Here is a 24546-nt window from a genome sequence, read left to right as displayed (position 1 = left end):
GAGAGAAAAACAAAATTCTCCCTCTTTAAGCCAGTGTTACTTAGGGTCTCCATCAGACAAAACTTATCTTCTACTTCGTATGTCCTGATAAAACACAGCAAAAATCCCAAGTTTTAGCTACCCTTGCTCAGACCCTGAAGAGTCATAAGCTGTCTCAAAAATATACACACTGAAGAAGAGAAGAAAGTAGGAAAGCAGCTATGCTGAGTATACTGGAAAGAGCTGGAAGAGACTTGAGGGCAGACGCCTGTATTTGCCACAGGAAAGCCTCTCCATGCAGATATGCATAATAAGGGGAAAACTGGAAAATCCCGTAGGTGCTCTGTCCAAACCAGGGTAAGCAAACCATTTAAATGTTACTCAGTCTCTTTAGAAGAGCCTTAGTTTCATTACTGCTAAAACGAGGCATAAATCAGATGAGTCCAATGCTCTTTTCAGTTAACATGATTCTGAAACCAATTCTCTACCTATGACATCACAGCACAGCAGCTGACAGTGTCAGCTCAAGAATCAGATTGCCTAGATCTAAAACGCTGCTCTGCTATTTGATATATAGGCAGCTTTGCTCATTAGCTGCCCAGTGACTCAGTGTCTTCACCCGTAAAATGGGTACAATAAAAGTAACCATGAACAGAAGCACTGAGAGAAGTATGTCACCTCCTGACATATACCAGTGCCTTATCGGATAACTCAAAACTCTATACAAGTAGCTCTCACATTCAAATAACCAGCAATTTATAGATCACTCATCAAAATGAATAAATTACATTTTCCACCCTCACAATTCTTTAAGGCCCATCCTTCTATCTACTTCCTGTTGTTTTTTTTTTAAGATTTTATGTATTTATCTTTAGAGGGAAAGGAAAGGAGAGAGGGACAGAAATATCAATGTGTGGTTGCCTCTCATGTGTCCTCTGTTGGGAACTGGCCTGCAACCCAGGCATGTGCCCTGACTGGGAATCGAACCGCGTTCGTGTGGTTCGCAGGCCTGCGCTCGATCCACTGAGCTATACCAGCCAGGGTTATCTACCTCCTGTTTAATAGTAGTCTAGCACAGTCATCCCACCTACAGACTCATAATTCACTAACTTCCCACCACCTTCCTGGCAGGAGAAACCCACACTGACAAAATGTTTAAGCTATCCCAAAGTTTGTTAAGAACTTAACTGATTGGTTAAAGTAATGCTCTGAAATATTTTTTTTTTCTTTTTCTCTTCCAGAGCAGCATTCTACGTAACAGCAGCAAGGGACAACACAAATCCTCTTACTCTTTCCTTTACTGCAAATTCAGTAAGCAGAGAATGTGAAATAAAAGGATTAAGTCACAAGTTCATTCTCCCTATTTCCACCACAGGCACAAAACTGAAACTCGATCACCCCTTGCTGGTGCTCCAGCCAGGAACCCCACATCCACTCCTTTTCATTTCGGGAATCCAGGCGGCCCAAGACAAACAAATGCACTGCTTCAAAACTCCCTTTGATATGCTAACAATCCCTAAGAGAATGTCAACTATCAGCTAAAAAAATAAATAAACATTAGTTTAGGTCTAAAACAGTATGCCTGGGCATAAGTTAGGTAGAATATTAATACATTAGAGCGGCTGGAAATGTTTTCAGCATTAGTTAAAATCCTGCAAGAAAGTAATTATTTTAAACATGCAATAACAGATTTGCTGCATTCTCAAGAAATGCAAATTATATCCAGGGGCCCTATTTTTTCAAAATAGCATGTCCAATTTTATAAAAGATACAAATGGAGAACTATAATCCACTTACACATATTCATATAACAGGCTTTGTTGAAACACATCTTTGTTTAATGAATAATACTTGTACACTTTTATAAACTTAAAAAGGTTTTCTCAATGTAGAAGTAATACTTCTACACTGCCTTAGGATTCTCTCAAACTGTCTCGGGCTTCCCTCCAAGTACCCACAGTTGCTGTCACTTTAATCCCCTCTGCCACCCAGAACAGGCCATCTGAGGGGGTCTCACGTGGTGTGCCATCTCCAGGTAACCATGGCGACCTCTTGTACTCCAACTACCCTTACCCAGAAAGAAGTGGGACCCCTGGCACCCCGTCAGGTAACAGTCACCCTCACAATCGGCTCTGCAGCAACAGGGGGAACCAGGCAGGGCCAACAGCCCTCTGCTCAGAGCCAATGGGCAGAGGTGTCCATACTTCTCTCAGCTGCAGAGGCCGGGGACATGTTTCGTCCCCCTTCCCAAAGCTCTTCTCCTTGCGACACGTTTGATCAGATGGCTGCAGCTCTCAGAGGTTTTAGAAGTACAAATCCTCTCAAAATAGTGCAACCCTCAGAAATCCTTCCGTGATTTTTTTAAAGAATCTATAATTTGTAGGTTATATAATAAAATGACTTTAAGTTTAAGGCAGTTGATTTTAAATTACAAATACTAAGATCATAAGGTTTATTACAATAACCTTTTCATAGTACTTACATTATATCAAGATAAAATCCAATTTGTTTCAGTCTCCAATTACGCCAAAAAATTTTTCAAAAATGACATTACATTTGGTTGGGGGACCAAGAGCATTTTAAAATATACTCAGAAAAATAGACAAAAACACTGTCATCACCTAAAGTTCAGAATCTCCCAATTTTAGTTAAGTAAATTATGTTGTTTAAAGTGGTTAAAGCAAATTGAGCAGTTTAACTTTAGACCTTTTGTGTTATCTTTTCATTTAGAAATAAAAGATTTCAGAGTCCTATTTGTGAATGCAAATACATTTGGGTAAGGATACTTTTTAGTCCCAAAAAATTGAAAGCAAAACTAAACAGAATACCCACCATATTTTTCTGTTTAACGTTAAGAATTAAAATATCAGACACATCTTCAATGTGCTATGTGAGTATTTTTATCAAATGAGCTTAGCTTACTAATCTAGTGGAGAGCATCCTAAAGCTAATTTTCAGAACTATTATCATTTCATGGTGTTCATTAACTGCTTCTAATCATCAGTGCCTCATACTTCCCAGGCTTCCACCCACAGCCCACTGTGGGCACAAACGGAACCCAGCATGTCTGTGAACGCAGACATTAAAGTGCACAAACGCCTGCTCCACGTGCGGGAGGAGCACGTGTGATCAACCGGATGGGTGACAGAGCAACCGGGGACCGCACGAAGCCCATTCGCCCACCTCCACCAACCATCACGAAACTCATCAGACACGCGGAAAGTAACTAAATAACTGTTTTACTGCTGCATTTGTTTTACAAACTAAAATAAATATCCTCCATCAGCACTTTGAACAGCAATGTGCTCTCCGAATGTCATTCAAGTCCCAAGCTGGGACATACTGCTTTGAAATGGCACAAGATAACCCACGTAAGCAGACACGGATTCTTTCCAGCTGTCCCTGTAACTGGGTGAACGCTATGCTTCCAGGTCTCCGACTTTCCTACTGGGGAAGCAGCAACAACAACAACACAAAGGTAATAGAGAGAGAGGGACGGTTACATGAAAATAAAGTACCTACTACCACCTTATAAAAGAGGCACTAGGAAAAACCTACTCTACAACTTAGAAGACAAATTTAAAACACTTTGTCCTCCAACAATGAGGAGTTCATTGCATTCTCCAGCCCTATTATAAGCAACAGTTTGTTATATAAATTCAGGCCAAAAGCTTTTGCAAACTTTTCATGAAGCACAAAAAGTTAGCAGTGGAAATGATGAGAAAAAACAACAAATGTGAGGCTGGACACAGTAAAGGCAGAGGGTGTCTCCCGCAGCAGAGAAACCTAGCAGACGCTTGCACAAGACAGACTTGGAGAGGAAGTCATGGAAGCCCAGCAGAGGCACACACTGCCGTTCCCCAGGCCTCCTCCCCAGGAGCGAGGTGAGCCCGAAGAGGGGGTGGTGGATGTCACAGGGCCCCTAAAGTTGACAGCCCGGATGCAGGGACCTGGCCTGGGTAAAGCACAGCCAGGCACTTCTTGACACTTGGAAATGGCAATCCTGTTACGTGGCAGACATGCCACTTAACACGCCTCCAAGCAGGACGGGTGTCTGACCTATTGGTGTCTCTGGGCCACACTGGAAGAAGTGTCCTGGGCCACATACAAAGTACACAAAACTGATGAGCAAAAACAGGCTTTAAGTAAATTTACAATTCTGTGCTGGGCCACTGTCTGGACAGCCCCGGGCCTGTCAACACCGTCCAGGCTACACTGCTCAGTGTCCCTGGGGCCACCACTGAGTGAGACGGAGGGGCCTGAATGCCCCACCGACGGGAGGAAATCAAATGTTTTCAAGTGCTTGCCTCCTATTAACCAACAAAGAACAAGAAGAACTAGATTCTAGGTAAGGACAGAGCAACCACAACACCCTTCAGCTGTGGAGCCTGACAACTGATGAAGAGGCTCAGACTCGCCAGGTGAAAGCAAGCAGCAAAGCGAGCCTTTCGGCTCACACGGGGCTCGGCCACGCCAGTTCACTGCCCTCAACATTCGAACTCAGGTCCAGTCTGCCCTGAGTCCCAGTCACCTGAAACCCTCCATGAGGTCACTCACCCTCACTAAAACAAACTGCCCAAACGGAGCAGAAATACACACGGCTAAGGCTTTTCTAATAAAGAAAACACCAAGCCCAATATAATTATTTATACATCCAGGGGAGAGGTAGGCGCAGAACTAACTAGAACCCTAAGGCACACAAATAACTTAAAATTATAGGTTCTAACCATTTTCAACTAAAGTGAACTTTAATTTTTACCCTCAAGAATCTACCAACAAATGGATGCGTTGATTACTGTCACTTTTTTATGAGGTCTTTTATATTATATTATATACCTGGCACCTATTTGGGGCTTTGCAATTTGTTTATTCAACCTGTATTAGGTCCCTAACGTGTGTCAGAACCACAGGTAACGTAAGTGTATAGTGGCATGACAGACAATCCAGCCTAAAGCAGCCTGATTCTTAACCTGAGAATTCAAAAGTTCTGTGAACTTGGACAGGAAATAAATGCATTTTTATTTTCACTGACTTCAAGATGGAAGTAGGCATTTCCTTCAAGTTTGACGACAGCCTAAAATCAACCAGGAAGAGCTGAAATTTCTCTCACCCACAAAAATCAGGTATCTTCATAACAAGTACAATAGTTTCAGACATCTCAAAACATGAAATACCCAATACTGGGTCTTTTTATTTAAGCACATTACTGTATTACACATTTATCTTTAGTATTTTGAAAATGGCATTATAATTGGGTTCCTTTGTAATGCTATATATTTTATGTATTTAAAAACATTATTCTGAGAGTGGATCTGTAGGCTTCGCCAGAATGCCAAACACAGCACACACACACACAAAAAGGCAAAGAACCTGTAATCGAGTAGAATGCACAGGTCTGCAGCGAAGACCCAAGCAAAATCCCATTGTTACCTGTGCTCCAAGGTAAGTTATTCGACCTCTCGGGCCCTCCATTTCCTCATTTGTGAGTACTTTGGAGGGTTGTTGGGATGTGACCATGTGTCAAACACCATGAATCAAATTTTAGATAATGCTGGATTCCAGGAAAGACGCCACTTAGTAAACTATGTAGGTCAGTATGACTTCTCCAAAGGATCTGACCAACAAAATGGTTTACAGCAAAAACGCAGGTAAAACAGGTCATTTTGCAGCTTTACAATCCTAACCCTATGAGTTGAATCAACAAGAAAAATATTAACAGTTATATTTAAGATGCAAATGTGCCTCAAGCAAAACTATTCTTATCACTTTATCTTTACCACTGAATATAACACACTTACAAGTCATGCTGTTTTGTTCAAGTATATCTTACACATTTTAGCAATCACAGCTCTATTTAGAGGTTAGAAAAAATCTAGTCTGTGATATCTGAATTTAAAATAGCAAATGAATTGGCTAAATTATGAAAATCCTATCTCAACTAATAGAAGTAAAAAAGAAATCTTTAACTCTCAGAGACTGAAGGTTAAATAGAAGACAGGAAAGATACAGAGACTGAAGGTTAAATAGAAGACAGGAAAGATAACTCTCAGAGACTGAAGGTTAAATAGAAGACAGGAAAGATACAGACATACCAAAAGGTCAAACACAGTAGCTTTAATCTTGGGTCCCGTAAAAGATACTCACTCCAATAGATCAAACCAATTATTAGAAATAGTTACGAAGACAGCACCCATGAGGTAAGGATGATAAATTCAAAGGGAAAGAGAAAGCAACGTGTGCCTGCCAGCATTCTGACACTGGGCTGGGAGAATAACATGTACACATTACTTTAAATGATCACAAAGCAACAATAATTTTAATCTATCATGGAGAACAACATAAAACAATATAGTAACTATGCAAAACTGAATGTGGTGAGTGCTGATTAAAAAACAATCACAGTTCCATAGCAGTGGCCCGGGAAGGCTTCCTGGAAGAGGCAAAATTTAAATGAGTTTAAAGATTAATCTGGCCTAATGAAGAAGTGGGGTGGGGGTGAGAAATCCAGGAAGGGTTGAGAGGCAAGAGGGGAGCAAGGGTCATAGGGAGAGTTAGAAAGTAACAAGAGACCTCCTTTCCAAATTAAATCATCAAAATAACCACTCACAGATTATTGGGACATCACTGTCAAAGGGTAAGTGTAGGAAGCTGTCCCCATTTAAAACCTCTCAGAAACAATACTGATAACGTATCTGGAGAATACTCTATGAATATAAACACATGTACAATTACTCTCCACACAAACCTCAAAAATATATATATAAATTCACAATGTGGGACAGTACTTCAGGGTGTCCAAATGCAAAGAAAAGTGAGGACATTTGGCAAACCTCGGCCAAGAATGAATTTTTTTTAAACGCACATATCTGCCCTAAAGACACAAAATAAATGTGTTGATTTAAAGTACTGGACACCTGATATTTTGGTATATATGTAGCATATATGATATTTTAGCAATAGTCTTTAATTTCATAACTTTTATTTTAAAGCCATTTCAAACTTACAAAAAAGATGCATGAATACTACAAAGAAATCCACGTGTACCCTTCACCCACATTTCCCAATTAACACGTTACCAGATGTATCTTACCATTCTCCTTCTGCACACACACACACACACAGAGTTTTCTTCTGAAACATGTGACAGGAAGTTGCAGACATGATGCCCTTTAACCCTAAATATTCCCATGTGATTTCCAAACCCCAAGGACAATCTCTTAGGTAAGTACAGTAAAAGGATCAAAACTAAGAAATGAACAGTCATACAGCACTATAATTCACAGACCCTATTCTATTTTGTCAAATGTCCACACATCTTTTTTAAGGGAAAAAACTGATTCAGATCTAATCCAAGATCATACACATTTAGTTATATTTCTTCAGATGCATGATTTAATCTACTGAAATTAAACTCAATAAACCCAGGAGAAACAGTGCCCAACAATTTTATCCTACTCAACTTTTCAGTACTATTCACTTGTTCTATTATTGTGGTCTTCAATATATTGAAAAAAATGGAAAGGCTTACTAACACTCATTTAAGTACATGAAATATAATAAATGCTTTATCGTCCATAATAAAACCTGCACGAGACCATGCTTTACTCATTAGTATATTTCCATCTCTCACTTAATCATCAATACCTTGAGAACAAGCCTCACTCATCTTTGTAAACCCTTACACACAACTACGAATGTTTACGGGGCAAAGCAGGTTTGATATTAGAAAGACCTTTCAATGGGACAGAAAGAACAGAGCTATCTTTTCAGGTTAAAGTATCCAATAAAATTCCCCATGAAAAGAGAAATGGGAATTGCACATTAAAACGATTAGAGAATAACAGTGTCTGAACTTGCAACAACATCCCTCACTGTGGTGCTAAGCATTTACAAGGAGGAAAATATCCTGTATTCCACACCTCCACTATTCACCTCTGGATGGTGACTGCTGGGTCCAGGTTCCTTCCATAGCTGCCAAATTCTGCTAACTCTAAGATGTACATTCATTCACATTTTAACACCTCTGATACTGATGGCATGTTACTCTTGCTAGGGGCCACGTGGCAACCATAACACAGTTCACAACATTGTCTATGAAAGATCAAGAAAGCCATCTCATCAAAACATGCAGAATAAGTGTCAGCAGCCTGGGAGAGAACTCTGGAGTCCACAGCTTGGGAAAGCACTCTTCAGAAATGCTACATCGAGGAGCGACACTACATCAGGAGCACTTGAATGGCGAATGGCGTACAGGGTGAGAGTGTGTGGAAATACACTGACGTGGACAACCCCGAGCCAGAAAGTGAGTCAAAGACTTGGGCTCTGAATTTGAAAACATTTCAAAAATGTCCTAACAATTGCATTTCATTTCAATTTCCCTTAATCTATCTTCTTCCAATAAATAAAAATAGTTATTATAGCTTAATTTGTCAAGGTTATTTCTTGACAATAATAGAGTATCTTATAACTACTGGCATCTTAAGATTCAACAGAACACAGCATTTCAAGCACAGAGGAGAAGCCTGTGCTACATTCTTGAAGAACTCCTTCAGCAAGAGACCACAGCCAAGCTGAAAGTCGAACATGCCACACCTGCCAACCTCTCTGGACACTGACAAGGGGCCTGCAGGCCGGCAGGCCCTGCAACACGCAGGCGGCCACTTCCTGAGGCTGCATTTCAGAGAGCGCTGTCTGCATTTCCGTAACAACACGCTCCTGCTCCTAACACGGCAGGCAAACCACGGGGAGAGACAGCAGGACACACACACCCCCTACAAACCAAAACACAGCTGGTACGTTAAATTTAGACCTACCAACCTGGACAGTACCCTTTTAATTACTGTTTTTCCCTAATTCTCTAGCGTGTTTTTTTTTTAAACCTAGAAGCTGCCAACAAAATTTTTTTGTTGCTGTTGGCCAAGTTATTCTGAGCATCTTATCCAAATAATGAAACATTATTTTAAAATATGAGATCTTTAAAAATGCATATTCTTGCACCTTGATCATTTTTATGTGTTTTTATCTAATTTTAAAATTGCATGTATTAGATCTAGGCATACACACATACATATATATATATGTGTTTGTGTATATATATGAATGAAAATTTACAAATAAAGGTATTTATCATACTGCTTGGAGACAAACTTCAAACAATTTCCATTTATAAATGCTCAGACATAAACGAATTCATAATTATTAAATAATTACATGTATATGTCACTATGATCCAGTGGTGAGTATACACAGCTGCAAACTCATTCATTCAGAACACATTTTGCCTAGGTAAGGTGTTGGTCTGCAAAGATCAATGAAAGTGGTTTTCTTCTAGAAAGCTCACAGTCTCTCCAAGGCATCTCAGAAGTAAGAGTCCACTGCACCATTTGACAGAAAGAACATTAAGGCCCAGAGAAAGAAACTCACCGGAAGTCAAAGGGTAGTTACTAAGAAGGCTGTGACAGAAGTTAGGTCTCATTTGCAATCAGCAATTCGATTTAAATTTAAAATCGCCTCTATAAAACAATGTCCTAGGACTCAGGTTACCCCAGACACAATTCATAGCAGTTGTGGAGGTGAGCCAACCTCGGGACAGGCCCACAGCGGTTCAGACGGGCAGGCTGCAAAGCGCGACCCCCCTCACCGCACTGCACTGCTTCTCACTCACTTGCTCACTCTGCAGCTTCAGACTTTTAAAGCCACCACCCCATGTGGGAAAACGGGTGAACAAAAACCAACCAAAATTATACAAACTATTACAAAAGTAAATTATTGCACACCTTCACTTCCTTGCCCAGTCGCACCAGCCTCGGGCACACCGGCAAACAAGAGAAGAAAGTTTCCTTTGACATTAGCTGGTACAGTAAGGAACCTGCCGCGGCTACGAATTAAACTGCTAAAATGTGGCTGACATTATTTTCACAGGTGATGCTGAACACACGCACATTTCTGTGTATGTGTATACAAATATCTTTCTTTGTTCCAAATGCAGCTACACAGAGACAGTACCTGAACCCCAGTGTTGGAATCCAAAGTGAGGTGTTTCAAGCCCTCTCGCAAGACATAAGGAGACCGTGTACGGCTGACCTTGACTTCAAGCCATGGGAAGATGCCAGAACCCTAGTGCCAAAGCTCATTGTAAGTTCATCACTAAAAAGCAAAACAATATCTGAGTTTCCAAGTTAACCCAAAAACCCATTTTAAGCCTGAAGAATTAATTATTCTAAGGATGCTATTTTTAGTTGCACCATTCTTTTGGGGGGGAAACGCATCCTGACTCCCTCTGTCCAATAGTGGGGAATTGGCGAAGGAGCAGTGACTTGAGCGTGCAGCCCCTGCCACTCCCGGACACCACACCTCAGAGAACGCTGAGGTCCAGAGGGATCCAACACAGTGCCCCAGGTGACATCACAATGACAGGCAGAGCTGGAGACCCAGACTCAGTCATGTCCAGGCCTCAGTATCTATCACTGTCCTGCTCTGTCCACCAAACCATAATGCTAGCCCTTTATCCAGACACCTATTTAATAGGTGTCTGAGCAACCTCTTGGGTCACACACAGGAGGGGTGGGAGGTCTATTTGGACAACTGGGAAGCTCTCCCACCAAACCCTGAGGCCTCTGGCTCTCTCTGGTCTAGTAAGCCCCCCTACCTACACTTGGAAAGACCTACTACTACTGATCCAGGCCTGGGCTGAAACGCTAAGTAACACTCTGCCAGGTGCAGGACAAGCGAAGAGAAGCCAAATGCAATGCCCTTGCTATTCCAGCCTCTGAAGAATCCCTAATTAATACCAATCAGATCGTGATGAAGAACCACCCACTGCCACTATTCAAGTTAAATCAGGGTCAAGCAGATACATCAGTCTCCCCAACACATCAGTCTGAAGCATCCCATTTTTTAAGATTGCTGGCAATCACATGAAAAAGAGGGATGCACACATAAGAACGGTACATGTCCTAAATGGCTACATCAGTGATGCAGGATCAAGAAACAACTGTTTCACTTAAGTTGTTTGAAGATGATTTCCTGTGGATAGATTACATGATGAATACCTTTCAGCTGTGATTTTTGTTCATTTTTCAAGAGCTACATTTTGCATGAATGAACACACCCAAATAGGTGCTCCCTGCTGGTTCATCAACAGAAACTACCAGTTCCTACAACGGGCAAGAAAACAGAAAACCACGTTAAACAACTCCTCTAAGGGCACAGGTTTTATTAATATGTATATGGCTGAGCAAATGTTTCAGTATAAAACAAACTTTAAAAATAAACTACCTGTTAATGAGAAATACGAGATCAACAGGCTAAAGAGCAAATTACGCCTCCCTCTGTCATTCTGAAGGGGACAGAAACAGCACCGTTCCATTTCTGTGAACGCTACATTTCTTTTTCCTAAGGCAAAGGAACGCATTACTCCCTACGGACAAACTTCTTCAAACACTAGGAAAATAAAAATACACTCTTCGATACATCCAACAGTCTCTGTTGACACCAAAACAACTGAGCTCGGCGCTTCCCAGACAGAGAGCAAGGTCGCTCCGCAGAGCCACGTCCAAAGCACTCCACCCCCACCCCCGCCAACTCCCTGGAAACTCTGAAGGCGGCACTGAAGTCCCAAAACTCTACCTCGCCTGCACTCTATGGAGTTCCAAGTCCAAATTTTAAAGCAGCCTTAAAAATACATAATGCCAGTCTCTAAATGCATAGTGTGAGAGCAGAAAAAAACAAGGTGCATTTCAAGATACTCTTTAAAAACCTGACAAGATTTCAAAAGTATTTCAACAGCTTTACTGAGATAAAACGTCATCTGTCTAGTGTACGTGCTGGCTGTTCAGGACACCTGGAGAGCTGTGCGAGGCAGCAGACCCTCCTGACCCTGACCCTGACCCTGACCCTGTCGCCCACCCTCTCACCGCCCCCAGGCCCAGGCAACCACTCATCCGCTTTCCATCTCTAATGATTTGCTTATGCTGGATGCCTCACAAAAATGGGACCACACAATACGTACGTGGTCTTTTGTAACTGGCTTCAGAAGAAGCTGGGGATGCTCACAGGTCCTTCCATTCACTCACTCCATTGTCAAGTGTTTCTTGAACACCTTTTTTTACAGCTGAGACAAATGCCACCTGGGTCACAATGGGACTGGGGGCTTTCAAATGTTCATTCCTTTAATTCCACAAGATGCTAACACAGCTATAAATACGTAGTTTTTAAAGGCAAAAAAGTAGTGACTACCAAGCAAAAAATATGGACAAAACGCCACATGAGTTCAGAGGGGAGCAAGGTCAACAGAATCATGTTCTGATAAGATCCAGTTATCAGGAAGCCCTTTATGGTTCTAACCACTGCACCCAACATTATTTCTCCCAAGAAATGCCCTCCCTCCACCCCACCGCCCAACACCAATCCCATCATGTTTGATTGGCGAACTCCTGTTCATCCGTCAATACTCAGCTCAAATCCCATCGCTGCTCTCAGGGAGTCTCCCTGACCCGCACAGGCAGAGTTTGCCCTTAATCAGTTCTTCATGCTTCAAGGGTATGTGCATTACAGCTCCTAGTGCATTTCTCTGCTGTTTGTCTATGAAACCCCAGCACTTGGCAGTGTCTAGCACAGAGCCAGGTCTAAATACATGACTGTTGGAAGACGGGAAAAGAAAACCAAGCGAAAGGCAAAGACGGCAAACAGATAGGTTGCCAGAATCAACCTGAAGTGAAGGGTGGAAGGAACGTTGTAGCCCTAGACACTATGTTGAAGAAAAAAAACGAATGTGACATTTATTGATCACCTGTTATGTTTCATGCAGTCTCCGTGGCTAGCATGCGAAGTTAGCCTTTCCATTTTATTCTGGAGGAAACTGGGATAACTCACACAAGATCACACACCTAGTATGTGACAAAAGCTCTCTGAACACAACACACACTGCACACATACCCCACACTGTCCATTCCCTATCTAAAGAAAGTGGGGTTCACCTCCCCCGGAACCCGTGTCTGAGAGCTCGCAGTCAAGTGCACCACTGTTGGTGAGAAGCTGCTGCTTTCAGGGGCCGTGCAGCCGCCATCCCCAGCCTGGGCAGCCCGGGAGCACCCCGGCCTCCTGAGGTCCTCAGCACAAAGCTGCAGCCGGAGTACCGGGGAGGGCTCGGACACGGTTCAACGGAAGGAATTTTACTTCGACGGAGAGACGATGGTAATCCCCAATCAAAATATAACACTGCCTTTAAAAGTTTCAGTTCAAAGTCTTTTTTTTTAAGATTTATTTATTTATCTTTAGAGGAGAAGGAAAGGGGAGACGGAGAGAAACATCAATGTATGGTTGCCTCTTGTGAGTCCCCTGCTGGGAACTGGCCTGCAACCCAGGCATGTGCCCTGACTGGGAATCGAACCGCAATCGTGTGGTTCGCATGCCCGTGCTCAATCCACTGAGCTACACCAGTCAGGCAGTTCAAAGTCTTATGAGCAATAATGAGCAATACAAGTTAGCAATTAAAAAAAATCACTGTTTTCAAAAGTATTCATCATTTTTGCCCAATAATGGACATGGGTTATGAAATAGCGGCTGTGTCAGCAGAGGTAGAATGTTTAACAGCACAGGGAAAAAACCAGAAGGCTCAATTTATCATTTATATATTAACCAGGCTTGAAAAAGCATTATTTTTCAATTATGCAGGTCATCTTTTTCTCAGAGTCTTTTATTAAAGAAACTAATAAAATATGTTAAAGGTCAAAAATAATCATGGAAAAAGGACTATAACTTCCTATTACCTTGTAATAAACACTCTAAAAAAGTTTATATGAGAATATTAAACAATCTTTTTAGAAAAGTTTTATAAGATGTCACAAAAGCAGTCAGTATATGAGCTCGATCTCTTGTAAGATTCCCAGAAAAGTCAACATGTTATTTAGAAAAATGAAAGAAAACCACTGAGCCCACGGGCACCTGTGATGTCCCACAGAATTAAATGAAAGCTGCTCAGCCAGCCTCATGTTCCTCCAGAAAAAAACAGGTGATCAGCTCTATCGTGTCTACAACTGTGTGTGTACACGAAGAGAGACAGCCAGCTCTTCTCGCTAAAAACACAAGTTTTACTAGGGAAATAAATGGAGGGCTGTTGTAGGTATTTTGTTAGAATAATTATATTTTGTTGAAATCATTTGTTTAAGTAATTATAAGAATAATAGAATCCATAACCTAGCTGGATGGATTAAAACAGCAGAAATGTTTTTTGTGAACTATCTTAAATAATGCTTTAGTATTTTTTTATTTAAATCAAATCTATCCTAATTATAGTAACTGATTTTCATATAACTCCTCTGGTCTACCCTCAAAAGTTGCACACAGAAATCACTTATTTCATCTTATTTTTTTAAGTCATGAGATGACTGTCATGTCAACAGAAGGACAAATCCTACCTGAAGAATGTAATCCGTGTGACCGCCCAACTAGCCTGACAGAGCTGTGCACATCACTGTCACTGCAGCACATGGCCCTAGGGGAACACGGGACGCACTGGGCAAATGACCGGATGAGCTACACCAAACCCTTACTTTTCTTTGATCACTGTTAGTGAATGCTTAGCTATTTGTGTACGGTCTGAACACACAGGGGAGCCAGCCCCCTGATTTGCCGCTCTCCCCACAGTGGCCTGAGGGGACACAAGCAGTGAGTGGGTCTTCCCCACAATCCCTAACCAGAAGCCCAACCAACCTCCAAGTTCCCAAGCCTCCACACACCAAAACCCCTAGGCTTCATAGAACTGTGCCCAAGACTTGGCAAGAGCAAAAAAACCCCTCTTTTAGGAAGGAAAAGTGTCAGAATTGAGTCAGAAGCTGAGATCCAGCATGAGGACCAGCCCCCAGGAGAAGAGATGGGATGAGGATCCCTACACCCTAGGGTGCCGGAGTTCTGACAACAGGCCATTTGGGGACCTCCGGGGGGAGGCAGCCAGAGCCAAGGAGCTGCTTTTCGAAGTCAGAGGCCTCAGCCCAGACCTCTGCACCTGACTTCACCTAACCCTCCTACCCTAGAATTCCAGGGCAAAGGAGCTAACGCCAGGTTAATTCTGACCCAGTGGGTACGGAAAAGGAAAGTGAGGAGGGGAGCAGGAGCTGAGAGTGGAAGACCCTGGGGGGCGGGACGGGTGGAATCCCACATTGCTTCCGCCCTCTCCAAAACACACCTAGTCTGCTTAGATTACTTCTTCTCTCAACTAAATCAGTAGCTAGGAATGGGCCGTGAATCCCCACATCACTGTTTCCACGTTAGGGCCCCACTCCCAGCCTACTACCCACCCCCAAACTGGTACTCTCACAAGGTGCTACTCAAGAAAGTGCCTCTTACACTGGGGCTTCGCTGGGTTGCCACAGTTAACACCCTAGGCTGGCAAAGCACTGTTCGAGCACTGTTCGGGCACCGTCCACCACACCCAACACCTCACACCTGTGCCCAGTGGGACAAGCTTCAGAGGAAGGTCCTCTTCTTCCTCGTGCCAGCTGACACGCACACCTGTACATGGGACCAGATCTGCTTTGGCTCCTTCATTCCACAAATTAAGTATCAAACACCTAACGTTATAATACAGTCACTGTGGCTGAGGGTGCAGAAGACGAGTAACACCCATTCCCTGCCTCAAAGGCTCATAATCTAGCAGGAAAGACAGACAAGAAAACGTGTAATTACAAAATAAGGAAGCATACGCTACAACAAGACTTGCTGATACAACAAAAGGAAATCCTTCAAAAAAGGTATGGGCTTCAGAAGCCCCCATGAGATGAAGGGGAAACGGCTACTAGAAAGAGAAACCACCGCGCCCCTCTGAGACTTCCCTTCATCCCACTCGCCTTAGCATCTGACTTCAACGGGTCCTTTACCCACAGCAAAGACAGACCCATCCCTGCTTTCACCCCGGCAAAGAGAAGTCAACACGAAAGAAAGGGAAGGCACAGAAAGAAGTACCCTAAGAGGACAACCTGAGAGGACAAATGAGTAGGTAGAGGCCGTGGAATCTGAGGAACAGGGGTGAGGAAATGGGCCGTTACACCACTAGCTGACAAATGACAGGACAAGTGGGTGCTATGGGACCCCACGAGCGGGGCACCTAACCCAGACTGGGAGTCAGGAAAAGTTTGCTGGGGTAAATGAGTTCTAGACGGGGACCTGAACCATGAGGAAGAATTAGTCAGATAAAAGACAGGTCAGAGATGAGGTGGGGGTGGAGCTGGGGGCACAGCTAGAAGAACAGTGTGCACCCAGAAAAGAACACCACACTCACAGAGCCACAAAGGACAAGTTCAAGGACACTCAGGAACCTCAGCGTGATGACACACAGTTCACCGTGAGAGAAGGGGGTCCAGACATGCTGCAGGAGACGCACCCTGGGACAGACTGTGCAGGACCTAACTAGCGATGCTGAAGACATTTGGGTCATCCTCAGACAAAGGGGAAGCCTCGAATTTTAAACAGAGGAATGACATGATTGGTTTTAAGTTTTGGAAAGATCACTAGGGCTGTGGTGAGAGAATAGACTGGAGAACGCAAAAGAGCAAAGGGGCGTGAAGTGGGGAACAGAGCAGCAACACTGGCTTTTTGACAAGTCCTGCCACAAAGTCAACATACAGGGCCTTTGGCAGCCCTCCACCACCCCACCGTACAACCTGCGAGGGGCTCTAAACACCTTATTACGCCTTTAAATAAGGAGATCCTTATTCTTACTGCCCTGTGATGTAATTTCAATCTCCAATCATTTGATGCAGGCTAATTAAAACCCCTATTTCAATTAACAATACACTCAGGGGACCCAGGGCACGCAGAACCAGAATCCTGTCTTAGGAAAACCAGTGCCACAGCGACTCTGAAAAAACCTGAAGAACCTTACCATAATGACCCCTGTGGGTTCCCAGTGCTTTTCCAGGGACACTCCACGGACCATGACTTCAAGGACCATGACAGCTGTCAGCAAAGTGTCAAGGAGCCCTGGGGGCAGAAGGGGCTGAAAAGGGGGGCTTAAAGGCACTCTATTTTCCCCGGCAGCACAGATCCGGACTCACACGAGCGCCACACAAATGATTCTGAGTAACCCAGGGAGACGGAACAGGGCGAAGGGAAGAAATGAAACGCTGGGTCAGACCTTACTTTTTTAAACGGTTTTTACAAAGGGAAACATCATCATCAACAATAACCTACCATTTGGTCGACAGCTGGAAGGGTCCGTGGATTGACTCAAATACCTCTGCTTGTAGCAGGAAAATGTACCAAAAAAAAAAAAAAACCCTTCTCGGGCAATTTGTTCTAAAAAATCTGAGCTATCGGAGGATGCCCTAAAAGTCTATCAAATTCCAAGAAAGGCACAAAATACTGTTAACCAAGCATTTATTTTACCACTGGCACATTAAACTTAAATCCAAAATACTACTTTTATCTGTTGCATGCCCTATACTATAGAACCCACTAGAGCTGCATATATAAAACCAATTGTCTGATATTTTCTTTCATAAGCCTTGAAGCATGATTATGCAATTTATACCTTACAGTTGTTTTCTCTTTGTGGCTTATATTACTGGTGATGTCCACAACTTACTTGTTATGCCAATAACAACACCTGTGTCCAAAATGAACTACAGCAAAAAATGGGGAGTTTCTTTAATATAGCTTCTCTTTTTCCACATGGCCACTGACGTGACTTCCTTCCACCTCCCAAGTACTGTGAATCTGTAGCTTTACTTTCTCTTTTTCTAATTTTTCTTTATTGATTGATTTTAGAGAGAGAAGAAGTAGGGGAGAGAAAGAAATGTCGATTTGTTGTTCCACTTACTCATACATTCACTGGTTGCTTCTTATATGTGCCTCAAGCAGGGATGAACCTGTAACCTTGGCGTATCGGGATGACGCTCTAACCACCGAGCAACCGGCCAGGGCTCATTACTGTGTTTCTGATCTAAGTGCAACCTAACAAAACAGCTGCTTCTTTCTAAAAATTTAGGCACAAGGAGGAAAATCCTGACCCTCTTGGAAGCACCAATGGAAGGTGTGGCCACGCTACAGCAGTCACAGTACAGGGACCTCTGAGGGCTGAATAAGCATCTGTGGCCATCAGTCGGTCGGTCGGTCAACCAAGCATCGAAGCTCCTCGTCACAGAAAACTACCGACCGGCGCAGCACACTGACGTTTCAGAAGCCACCAGGCCTCTCTCTCCATAATTCCTTTCCACTCCTGCTGCAGCCTTTTCTTTTCTGTGTGACTCCCCGTTCGCCGTCCAAAAGTACCACGGCACATCACTGTACTGTCGGTGACTTGTTCCATCTTTCTAAGTTTTCTATGCTCTCTTCTCAATTTTAAAGTAAAGCGAGTTTAAATTTGTGCTGCTCTCTCAAAATTAAACAAAACACAAAAAGTGGTGACTCAAACAGCGCAGAGGACAGTGCCCTGGACCATGGGAGAAAATCTGAGGCGGGAGTCAAGGGCCACCACTATGCAGCCACACAGCCCTCGCCACCAACCCTCCCTCCACTTCAGCCCTGGGTCTGACCTTCCGAGGACCTGCTGCACTCACCTCCCCTCCCTGCTCAGAAACCATCAGCTGCACCCTGCACTGTCTCGGGCAGCTATGAATGACCTCTTTTTTTTTTTTGCAGGAGAGACTACAGGGCCTATCAAGGACAAACAAAAATGCTTACGGGGCTGCTGATTTTATTCATGAAAACAAAAACGGTTTTATTTAGTACTACAGTGGAAAACATATTCTTACCGTTTAAATTTTTTGTTAAATATAAAAATATCAATGAGAAAATCAGCACTGCATTTTCAGCTATTAAAATGTTATTAATATCTGAGTATATTTAAAAAGTACAACTAATGCAACTTTTCCCCAGTCCTCACGAGGGGATATGTTTATTGATTTTAGAGAGAGAGAAAGGGGTGGAGGGGGGAGGAAAGGGGAGGAGGACAGAGAGAGAGACATCAATCCGTTGCCTCCCACATGCACCCCAACCAAGGATCTAACCTGCAACCTAGGTGTGTGCCCTGAGCAGGAATCGAACCCACAACCTTTTGTTGTATAGGACGATGCTCCAACCAACTGCACCAACCAACCAGGGTGAATGCAACTTTTAAACTTGTATCCTGCTCAGTAACCCCGAGGGCCCACAGGATAAAACTCGGCTCCTTAGCTCACCCTACTTTCCCACCCATGCGACACTCACATGCACTCTTTCTCTGAATTGATCTGGTCTGTGAACTGACTCCACAAGAAACACCTTAACACCAACCTTCCCCCCCCCCCACCTCTCTTATTTATGCTCAAGGTCTGGTTCAAGTCCACTTCCACTGGAGGCCCGCGGGCCCAAGCTCTTGATCTTTTTTCTCTGAATTCCTAAAGCATTTACGATGCCTCTTATATATTCTATCTCATGTATTCATTCACCTAGTCAAAAATGTTAATTAAGTAGGTGAAGGGCACCAAACTAGTACTTATTTACTACACAGCAATGTTAAATATGCTTTCACCAAGCTACTAGTTCCTGAAGTCAAAGACGGCTACATGCTTACATCTGTTGACTGATGGAGAAAACAGCAGTTCAACCACCCATTAAATGTAGACTGTTTATGGATTTGCTTTTAAAACAAATTATACTTACCAAAGAATTTTATTCACATTTAAATCGTACATTAAATCAATAGTGTATACATTTCTTCCTTTTAGGAACTGTCAGGCAAATTATTACAACACACACAAAAAGTGGAGAGTTGAGACACTGACATCAATAAATATTCAGATATTTGCCCTGGCTGGTGTAGCTCAGTGGATTAAGCACGGGCCTGCGAACCACACACGATCGCAGTTCGATTCCAGTCAAGGGCACATGCCTGGGTTGCAGGCCAGTTCCCAGCAGGGGACTCACGAGAGGCAACCATACATTGATGTCTCTCTTTTTCTCTCCTTCCTTTCCTCTCTAAAGATAAATAAATAAAATCTTTAAAAATAAATAAATAAATAAATATTCAGATATTTAAAGTTACAAACCTAGATACTGCAACTCCCTTCAGTTCTTGTAAGTCAAGTCAAAGGAGAAAGCACGGCTTTTTACTGTGAACTCTCTCTACAGCGTTACGGCTGAATGAGCCTTGAAGAGCTGCTATGACTCAGCCATTCCACTTCCAAAAATACATCCAAAGAAACCCATAGATTAATATGAAAAAACATATGCACCCCTATGTTCATTGCAGCATTATTTACAATAGCCAAGATTTGTCAACAGCCCAAGTGCCCATCGGGAAGTGAGTAGACAAAAAAAATGTGCTACTTCCACACAATGAAATACTACTCGGCCACAAAAAAGAAAGAAACCTTACCCTTTGCGACAGCACAGGTGGCCCTAGAGGGTATTATGCTAAGTGAAGTAAGCCAGTAAGGAAAAGACAAGTACCATATGATTTCACTTGTATGTGGAATCTAATGAAAATAAACAAACAAAATAGGAACAGACTGATGCGTGCAGAGAACAGACTGAGAGAGTGCTGGGAAACTGGGTGAATACTGTGAAGGGGTTAAGTGGGAAAAATCTCATTCGCACAGACAACGGTGCAGTGATTACAAGAGGGAAAGGGGGTGGAGGGAGGCAGAGGAGATTAAAAAGTAAACAGGGATGGAAGGAGACTTGATTTCGGATGTTGAACACACAATACAACACACAGATGATGTGTTACAGGACTGCATGCCTAGAACCTCTAATTTTACAACCAATTTCACCCCAATCCATTCAATAAAAATTAAAAATCAGTAAATAAAATCAAAAGATGTGAGATGCTAATGAAAAGATCATAACCACAGGCAGTGGCACCCCTATGTCAGTCTAACACAGAAAATTCCCTATTGTAAAAGCAAACCAACACAGCTGAGATCGCACACTACACAGCAAAGAATCCGAGGCAGCCAGGACACAGCTAATTTCTTTACAGCACATTCATTTATTAAAGTGGCATTACAATCTGCCATGTGTCCCATAGTATGTTATTTTGCCGGAACAGCTTACATGGAAATACTTATTGCAACGAGTCATTGATCTGGTTCAAGGTTTGGCAAAAAATAGTTTCAGTGAAGTCTTTAGTGTAACTCACTTTGTCACAGAATAAAATTATACCCTCAAAGGTACATATATGATGAAACTTAGTTCCGTACACATAAGTTCTCAGGCTCTCAGTCCATCAAATGCACTGCCCTGTATTCACACATATGAAGAGCCTAGGGCCCATGTGAATCAGCTTTGTAAGGAAGAAAGCCTTTGGATAAATATTGAAATTTCAACTCACATTTATGTAATTCACCTAACATTGAAAATGTAGAAAAAGCAGTGACATTTTTATCAATAGTTTTTGTAAACTTGAAATATTATTTTGTAGCATATCTAAATTATAAATCTTAAGAAATCTATTATTGAGTACTAACAAGACCCCAAATGAGACAAATGCTGAGAGAATAAACTTTGAGGCGTTCTATTTTTATACACATATTTTTTAAAATCTTGTGAAGAATAAGTCTTTAATTTGCACGATCGTAGTCTAAATGCATAAGCGACCTAAATGCAAGGTCACCTCAAAACAGCACAGCGAATCTTAGCTCTTTCCTTGGGCTGGGTTGGGCTGGGTTGGGCTGGGTTGGGCTGGAAAGGGGAAGGAAAATGTGTGCGAGGAACCTGCACCGGCCGGGCTGCTGGGCCTGTTTCACTCGGCACAGACAGAATGCGTGTGGCGCGTGAGCGCACACACGAGGTGCTCCCCAGCTACTGTGCGCCGGAGGCAGTGCCTTGTTACACGCGGGTCAGGAAGCTGTGCCAAAGAATGAGGTGAAAACAGCAAGTCTCGGGGAAAAATCCCCCGACGTTTCCATTTACCCACAATCCTGGGGAAGCTGAGACGTGGAAAAGGCAGAAAACGAGAGTCAATAACACACTGAGCCATCCACCTCCATACCCTCCGTCACCACATCATGCACCAAGGCCACAGTGCCAAGCACTGATACAGTCTAGGCCGGGGTGGATGAAAATGTCCCGCACCTGCACTGTCCGACCTGGTGGCCACCAGTCGCATGTGCTTACTGAGCACTGAAATGTGACTAGTGCGGCTGAGCTGGAATTCTTATTTTAGTTCAGTTTTATTAATTACAGTTTAAATCTTAAAGCCACGTGTGACTGGTGGATAGCATTCAGAGTGCAGTTCTAGCCTGGCCACCAAAACACACAGTGGTAGGTAGTCAAGGCATCTGCAGGGCCCAGGCCGGCTGTGGCTCAGAGAGCTCACCAGTCACGTCACACCCAGAGAGGGAAAGGGGTGGACCCCCACCCCCACCCCACCCCCGCACAGCCAGGGCCCACCCCAACACCGGTGTCACGCTCTGCAGGCCCACCGTGCACACTCACGGCAAGCCTCCCGCCCATTCTCTCAAAGGATCAGCGTAAGAAGCCAACCAAGAAGGAAAACACTTTCTCTCCTTCAACTCAGTATTGAATGAGAACCAACACAAAACAAAAAAACCCTAGAAGAACCAACAATCACTTACAGATAGAAGGTTCTTTCCCAAAATCAAGCAGAACAGCACTACAAGGCAGCTGCCTTCCTCCAACTAGTTTGTCACATCCCTTCTACAAGGGGAGGAGGTGCCATTCAAATTACAATAAAACAGCATTTGCTCAGGACTCTGACCGACTGAATTCAACTGTCACCTCCACTGCTTACCAGCTGCGTGTCTGTGAGCAAGATAATTAATCACTCTAAGTCTCAGTGTCCTTCTGTGTAAAATGGGTTAATAACAGACCTCCCTCATAGGGTGAGAAGGACTGAATGGGATAAGATACATAAGGGATTTAGCAGAGTGCCTGGCACGTGCTAGACACTACTTAAGTATTATTTATCAGTATTCATCATTATTTAATCATCTTCATCATCCTCCTATTTCCTTAACGTAGTAGGTAAAAAAATATCTAGCTAGAACAAATCATATTTCAGATCAAATCCCAATTTTAAAAACATCCATAGAGCATGAAGATGTTGGAAAAGCGGGAAGAAACCAGTCATGGGGCGCCTCAGAGGCCAAGGAAAGCATTTTACATTATATTCTATGTACCACTGAGGTCCACCGAGGTCCACGTAGGATGTGACATGAGTTAATTCACTTTTTTTAAGGCTGCTGAAGCTCCGTGTGCATGGCAAAGCGTAAGGACACAAGAGCGGGAGTGGGGAGCCAGCGAAGAGGCCCCTGCAGAAGAGATGCTGGTCATGCGCACGGGAGCTGCAGCAGCGAAGACGGCGGGAAAGAGCCCGCCCGGCACGTGCGCGTGGGGACGCTGCAGGGCTGCCTACTGCATTTTGCCATGTACGGTGCACACTTCGTGCCCAAACTTCTGAGGGAAAAATAAGGGTGTGCATTCTACGGAGGTAGTACTAACTCTGTATCTTATATACATGTTTTTCATTCATGCTTATGTGTTAAAAGTGTTAACTCTAGAAAGCATTAATAATACCCATATGCAAAATAATACCAATATTGTATACCAAAATATACGATAATCAGTTTTGTTTCTAAACATAAATAAATACATAATTGAACTAAAAAAATAAAGACCAAAGTTTTTTTCCTGAAAGTCTGGGCCAAAAACATGGGTGCACATTATACATGGTAGCACATTGCACATGGCAGCACATTACACACGGCAGCACATTACACACAGCAAAATACGGCATCAAAATACGGATGAACGGATGGATCAGGTAGGAGAGAGTAAAGGAAATTCTCTTTTATTCTGCATGATCTACAGATAAAATGAGGCTTAATAATTCTCTATGCATTTAACACCATATTTGCATCAATAATTACAACTGTAAAAAATAAACTTTTTCAACTTAGAAAATAATTATTAGGAAATAAAATCACTGGAGATAGTTCACAATTTAGAAATAGTAAATCAATATTTTCTAAGGTCAATGTTTTTTTATAAATATTTACTATAAATCTTTAATATCTCTGTGAGTAATCCAATTTAAACAAAAAGATATGAAGTAGCCTTCCAAAGCCCAACAGAGGATTCAGGAGCTGGAGGAGGAAAAAAAACTTCCAAAACACTGTTTGAAAGTAGATTCATTCTACTTTTAGTGCAAAACCTTTTAAAACAAATCCTGATCCTGATTTCTAATATTCCCTAGAAAAAGTCAAACATTCAAATAACGAAAGACAGAAGTGCCAAAGATCTTGACTATCAAGTGAATTTTTACCTCCTCTAATTTGTCCACTAAAAAAATCTAAAATTAAGACTCTGCAATACCTGAGGCACCGTAAGCACCAGAATACCGCTGGGACTTCGAGCCTGACGGAGAGGTTTCCTTCATCCGATCAATCACATTTTCCGAAAGCTGAAAAGCAGCATCAAAATAAAATTAATTATAAAAGAACAAGAAAGAGAACAGTACAATAGCATCCAAGTAGTTTAATCATCCTTATCACTGTGTAACAAATGGGCTAAAGGAACTGGGCTAATTCTAATAGCTATAAAACCAAAAGTAAGAACAGTTCTAAG

At 42.7% G+C, this 24546-nt stretch overlaps 1 protein-coding gene across 3 annotated transcripts in view; it reads right to left on the bottom strand.

Annotated features, from left to right (window-relative positions):
• The window catches only part of CHCHD3 (coiled-coil-helix-coiled-coil-helix domain containing 3), a 268860-nt gene that overhangs the window by 233229 nt on the left and 11085 nt on the right, over nt 1–24546 (bottom strand). For all 3 annotated transcript variants that reach the window (XM_037049174.1, XM_037049175.1, XM_037049176.1), the window contains exon 2: nt 24295–24382. In XM_037049174.1, coding sequence (XP_036905069.1) covers nt 24295–24382 — 88 coding nt within the window. The remainder of the gene's footprint in view (nt 1–24294; nt 24383–24546) is intronic.

The sequence above is a fragment of the Sturnira hondurensis genome, unplaced genomic scaffold, assembly GCF_014824575.4.
Source record: "Sturnira hondurensis isolate 20B ecotype Veracruz unplaced genomic scaffold, ASM1482457v3 Scaffold0006437, whole genome shotgun sequence".
Classification (NCBI taxonomy): Eukaryota; Metazoa; Chordata; class Mammalia; order Chiroptera; family Phyllostomidae; genus Sturnira; species Sturnira hondurensis.
This window is presented reverse-complemented; position numbering and strand designations above follow the sequence as displayed.